This window comes from Olea europaea, unplaced genomic scaffold, assembly GCF_002742605.1.
Source record: "Olea europaea var. sylvestris unplaced genomic scaffold, O_europaea_v1 scaffold563, whole genome shotgun sequence".
Classification (NCBI taxonomy): domain Eukaryota; kingdom Viridiplantae; phylum Streptophyta; class Magnoliopsida; order Lamiales; family Oleaceae; genus Olea; species Olea europaea.
The window spans coordinates 377,369-382,321 of NW_019263964.1; the positions used below are offsets into that span (position 1 = coordinate 377,369).

At 38.9% G+C, this 4,953-nt stretch overlaps 1 protein-coding gene across 2 annotated transcripts in view; it reads right to left on the bottom strand.

Annotated features, from left to right (window-relative positions):
* LOC111389109 (transmembrane protein 50 homolog) overlaps nt 1-4,466 on the bottom strand; it is a 12,447-nt gene extending 7,981 nt beyond the window's left edge. For both annotated transcript variants that reach the window (XM_023013965.1, XM_023013964.1), the window contains exons 1-2: nt 4,096-4,466; nt 3,780-3,873 (exon numbers count right to left, since the gene is read on the bottom strand). In XM_023013965.1, the coding sequence (XP_022869733.1) occupies nt 3,780-3,873; nt 4,096-4,228 (227 nt within the window). In that variant the 5' untranslated portion in view covers nt 4,229-4,466. The remainder of the gene's footprint in view (nt 1-3,779; nt 3,874-4,095) is intronic.
* Nucleotides 4,467-4,953: the final 487 nt, after the last annotated feature.

The window sequence follows — 4,953 nt, forward strand, 5'->3', positions numbered from 1 at the left end:
GGTGCCCTGGCGGGAGCTTTAGCGCCTGGAATAAGTTCGATCTCATGATCAATCGTCCTTCTTGGTGGTAATTTCTTTGGTAATTCTTCCGGCATGATGTCCTCAAATTCCCGAATAAGCCTTTTAACGGGTTTTGGAATAGGACCATTCGCCTCTTCGACCTCCTCTAATCGAAGAGTACACAAAAAAGAGGGTTCACTTCTCTTGAAACCTTTACTAAATTGCATGGCTAAGATACTCTTCTCGCCCATCCTCCCAACCTGTGTAGGGATGACACACGGCTTATTACCCATCATCATTAACGAATCGGAATATGGCAACACTGCTGTCTTAGTATCCCGAAGAAATTCCAATCCCAGAATAAGCTTGAAATCATCCATCTGAACTGTAGATAAATTTGTCCTTCCCTCGAAAGGACCTGCTTTGATCAACACCGATTTTGCCACTCCAGCTATTGGTTGAGCAGCGGAGTTGATTGCTTTGACTTTTCCACTACCCTTTTCTAGAACCAGTCCGAGCCGCTCTACTTCGGTGCATGCAAGGTAGTTGTGGGTAGCACCAGTATCCACCATAGCCTTGATTGACTTCCCATTGATTTTTACATCAATGAACATTAAGCCTTTGGCCCTACAAATACGAGCCTTCGCTTCTTCCATCTTTGCCTCTTTCAATGGGACATTATCCTTTTCGACAACCCGATGCGATACTGTGTTGCACCGATGTGAAAATGCCCCAACTACTTCCTCATCCTCTTCAGAGTCAGTCTCATTATTACAATTAGCTTGCGGGACCTCTTGTTTCGAACTTGGCCCGCCACTTGCTAATTGACAATATGCATTCACCATCCGCTTCTGAGGACACTCCGACACCCGATGAGGTCCTTCACATAAAAAGCACTTCAATTTGAGAGTGGCATCAGTTCGGCCCTCCGTTGCTTTCCCTTTGTTCCAGTTGTTACTATTACTGCCGTTAAAATTTCCCTGACGGCTGTTATGATAATTTCCCTGAAAGCCACGGGTGCTTTGATAGGCTCCTTCTCTATTTTGAGAGTAGCGCTCTCCCCCATTTGAGTTCGAGTTGGGTCTGTAAGATCTGTTACCACCTCCAATTGCTTGATTACTCCCCGAAGGTCGATCTTTTCTAGATTCTGTTTGGTAGTCGCTCAAGCATTCAGCGGCTCCCATGGCCGTGCTTAAATCAGTAACCTTCTGTCTTTGAAGTTCCGTGCGTGTCCACGGTTTCAACCCTTCCATAAAGGTGAAGAGCTTGTCCTTTTCTGACATATCTCGAATATTCAGCATGTGCCCTGAGAAGGATTTCACATACTCCCTGATAGAGCTCGTGTGTTTCAGGTCTCGAAGAGCCCGTCGAGCCTGATACTCGACATTTTTCGGGAAAAACTGCGATCTGATCGCTTCCTTGAGGAGATCCCAAGAATCAATTCGAATCCTGTGGGCCTGAATGTCCGCATATTTAGTTCGCCACCATAATTTTGCATCTCCACCCAAATACATGGTAGCTGTGGTTACCTTTCTAGCTTCATCTTCGATCGAAGCTGCTAAAAAGTACTGTTCTATATCAAACAAGAAGTTTTCGACTTCTTTTGCATCACGTGCCCCTCCATAGGTACACGGTTCAGGAATTCTGAGTCTAGGAGCATACTCGTGTACGGGAGCTTGCCCATTGCCCACCGCACGTTGGAGTACTCGCAATTGAGCTCTCAACGCTTCCATTTCATCCTGCAGATCAGGAATGATTGCAGCAGCTTCCGTCATTACTGCGCAAGCTCTTTGGCTTTCATCCAATTGGATGTGTAATCCACGAATCTCAGATTCGGCCATCTCGACTTTTTCCCCGAGACCTTCCACAGCATAGCACAACCTAGTAGCTGTCTCATCAAGCGCATCCACGCGCTGTTTCGTAGTACCCTTCTTGGGAGGCTCTACCACTTCAGTGGTGTGTGATGTAATTGGATCCATAGCTTTCTTATCGAGGGTCTTGAGCCGCAGCTCTGATACCAACTTTCACGGGGTGCCTTTCTTCTTGGCACAGAAAGGGACACCGTGCGGCAGTAGTCTGCTCCACTAGACTACCTTCCGCCTTTTCTCGGTCGCGTCGGGACGAAAGAAAATTTGATTGCAATTTTGTAGAAAGCTTACAATTGAGAATTTGAATACATTGAAAGTAAATTGAACATTGATTGCTGAAAACTGAACATTACAATTGATGAAAGCAGAAAATTACAAATGCTGGTGCAGGGGGTGGACACCAGTGAGCTTGAAAGATTTTTGAATGACTAATACCCCCTATAATAGTATTCTGAACAAAAACCCAAGTGACGGGAGTAGACGTTTAAAAGACGAGGAATCATACTAATCTTTTACCAATATCAGAGCTATTTTACAATTAAAATAACTATTACAATGAAACGAAAATTACAACTCAAATTTGAAGTAATATTTACAATGTGCGGCCGAAGTTGGGCAAACTGCGGCTGCGATAGTGTCAAGGGGCTAAGTAAAGCTGCGGTCCTTACACCAAGTCTTGTTAGGAGCAATTAACTTCTCAGATTTCCTTAACTCGCCCTGTCGCACACTGTTGAATGGTTGGAAAGTTGTGCTCAAAATTTGTATTTATCATCATGCAGCTGGTTATATTTTAATACTTTCAAGAAAATTGGTCCAGTACATTGACATGCACAATATATCTTTGGTGGCTGTTTTTCTGGCTATCATACCCAATGAATTGCTACGGTTAAGAGACAACTGATAAAGATGAGCACATAATTCTAGGACTAATTTTTATCAACCTAGAGAATGATGAAGATGAAAACACGTTGGGCTTGGCAATTTTATCATTTTACAGTTTGGTTTTATTCCTTCCATTTAGTTATTTTATTTTATTATATTATAAAACTAGACTTAATAATTATTTTCCAAAGAAGTTAGGGACCAAGGGTGCAAATATGATTATAAGTCAATTAGTCCTTCTCTACATCTCAGCTGCACAGATATTGTGATGGACTTTTTTTGCTTTGATAAATTAATAAAACAAGAATATTTTCTAGATATTTGCCCAATTTTCGGTATTCATGTGCTGAATCAACAAGTTATTGGAGTGTTAATCATATTTCGCTTGATTACTTAAAAATTAGAAACATATATAGCCCTATTCAAGGCTAAGCCTCCTTTTGGCAAAATTTATAAATCATTATATATGGTTAAACTTTGTTTTCAACTATACATACCAATACAAGTGCTATCCACTTATTTACCACTCATTCTTATTTATTTATTAATTAAACCATTTATAAATTCTTCGCAACCGGAGGCTAGATTTAAATAAATAAATGGGCCTCATGAATCTCGTCCCTAACAGCTTAAGTTTTAAGACAAAAAATCAAGTAAGTTACTCGGGTAGTCGGGTACAAGATTCATTGCCATTAAATTATGAAAATTTGAGCATGTGTCATCTGGTTGGGGAGTGTTCAAAACTAAATTTAGATGAAGAAAAGGCTCAGCTCTTTATTAGCTCAAAGTTTTAGATGAGATGTTTAACATCATCTCAAAGATCAAAATTTTTATTTTGTAATCCTAAAACTTAACAAAACAGAAAAATGGAAATGTAACTTCCTCCCGTGAGTAAAAATAAAAAAAAAGGCAGCGAACGAATGACGAAAATCTTAACCACAGAATGCTACAACTACAAATCATTCAAACCCAAATAGCATGGAAAAAATTTACGCAAGCATAGTAACAATAGCAACAAGTACTACTGACCTCCACTCGTTTTCTCCATAGCCGTAGGGTGAGTCGTCAAGGTCTTCTTTATTATCAGTATTGAACATCAAAGCAGCCAAAGAGGCAAAAATGCCTGCAATAAAACAATGTTTAAGCAGAAAAAATTTAATAATGTCACTAATGATGTCGATCAATTTTGTTAAGATCCATAGTTCAAGAGTTACATCTTGATTAATCTTTCTTGAAATTTTAATTTCACTCTTAACAGCTCGTAACAAATAGAACTAAAAATTCATTTTGGAAAATCCAAAACCCCACCCAACAAATATATAGATACAGATACACATGCGCATACCTGGAAGATAGTGGAGGAAGGGGACTTTAACGGAACTGCATACTACAGCGTCGACCCAGAACCACCAGCCGGCGCCAAAGACTACGCCGGAAAATCCGGGTCCGAATATGGCCCACAATTCTCCCAAATCCATTTATATTTTTGCACTCCTTGAGTTTGGAAATAAGAAAATCTTTCAACTGAATTGGATTTTGAATTCAGGGTCTTGAATGAATATAGGATTTTCAATTGAATTTGATTACAGAATACAGATGGTCGTAGATTTGGATTTTGATGTGTGCCTTTCTTGGTACTAGGAACTTTGCAATTTCATCCAGCAATCAAATGCTTTATTATTCTCTCTCTTGTATGATTGCAGATCCCGGTCCAATAGTTTCTAAAATCCTTCTAAAATAGCAATTTAAGAAGTTAATTGTCATCACTGAACATACATGCCATTGAATTTCAAAATGTCGAATTTTGTCCACTGAATTTTAAAAATGTTGAGTTTTAATCACTGAACTTAAGTCCATATCATTGATTGGTCACTACAGTTTACAATGTCAAATTTTGGTCACTGAACTTAGGTCAATGTCTTTAATTGCTCACTGAACTTAGGTTCATGTCTTAGATTGCTCGCTAAAGTTTAAAATGTCGAGTTTTGACCACTAAACTTTAAAATATGTCATACGTTACTCACTAGTATAATTGTTGAACTTTGAAAAATATTGAGTTTACAATTAATAATGTATAATATTTTTCAAAATTCAGTGAGTAATGCACAATACTTTTCAAAGTTCAAATAGTAATGTACAACATTTTTTAAAGTTTAGTGTCTAAAACTCGATATTTTAAACTTCAATGAGTAATTGAAGACAT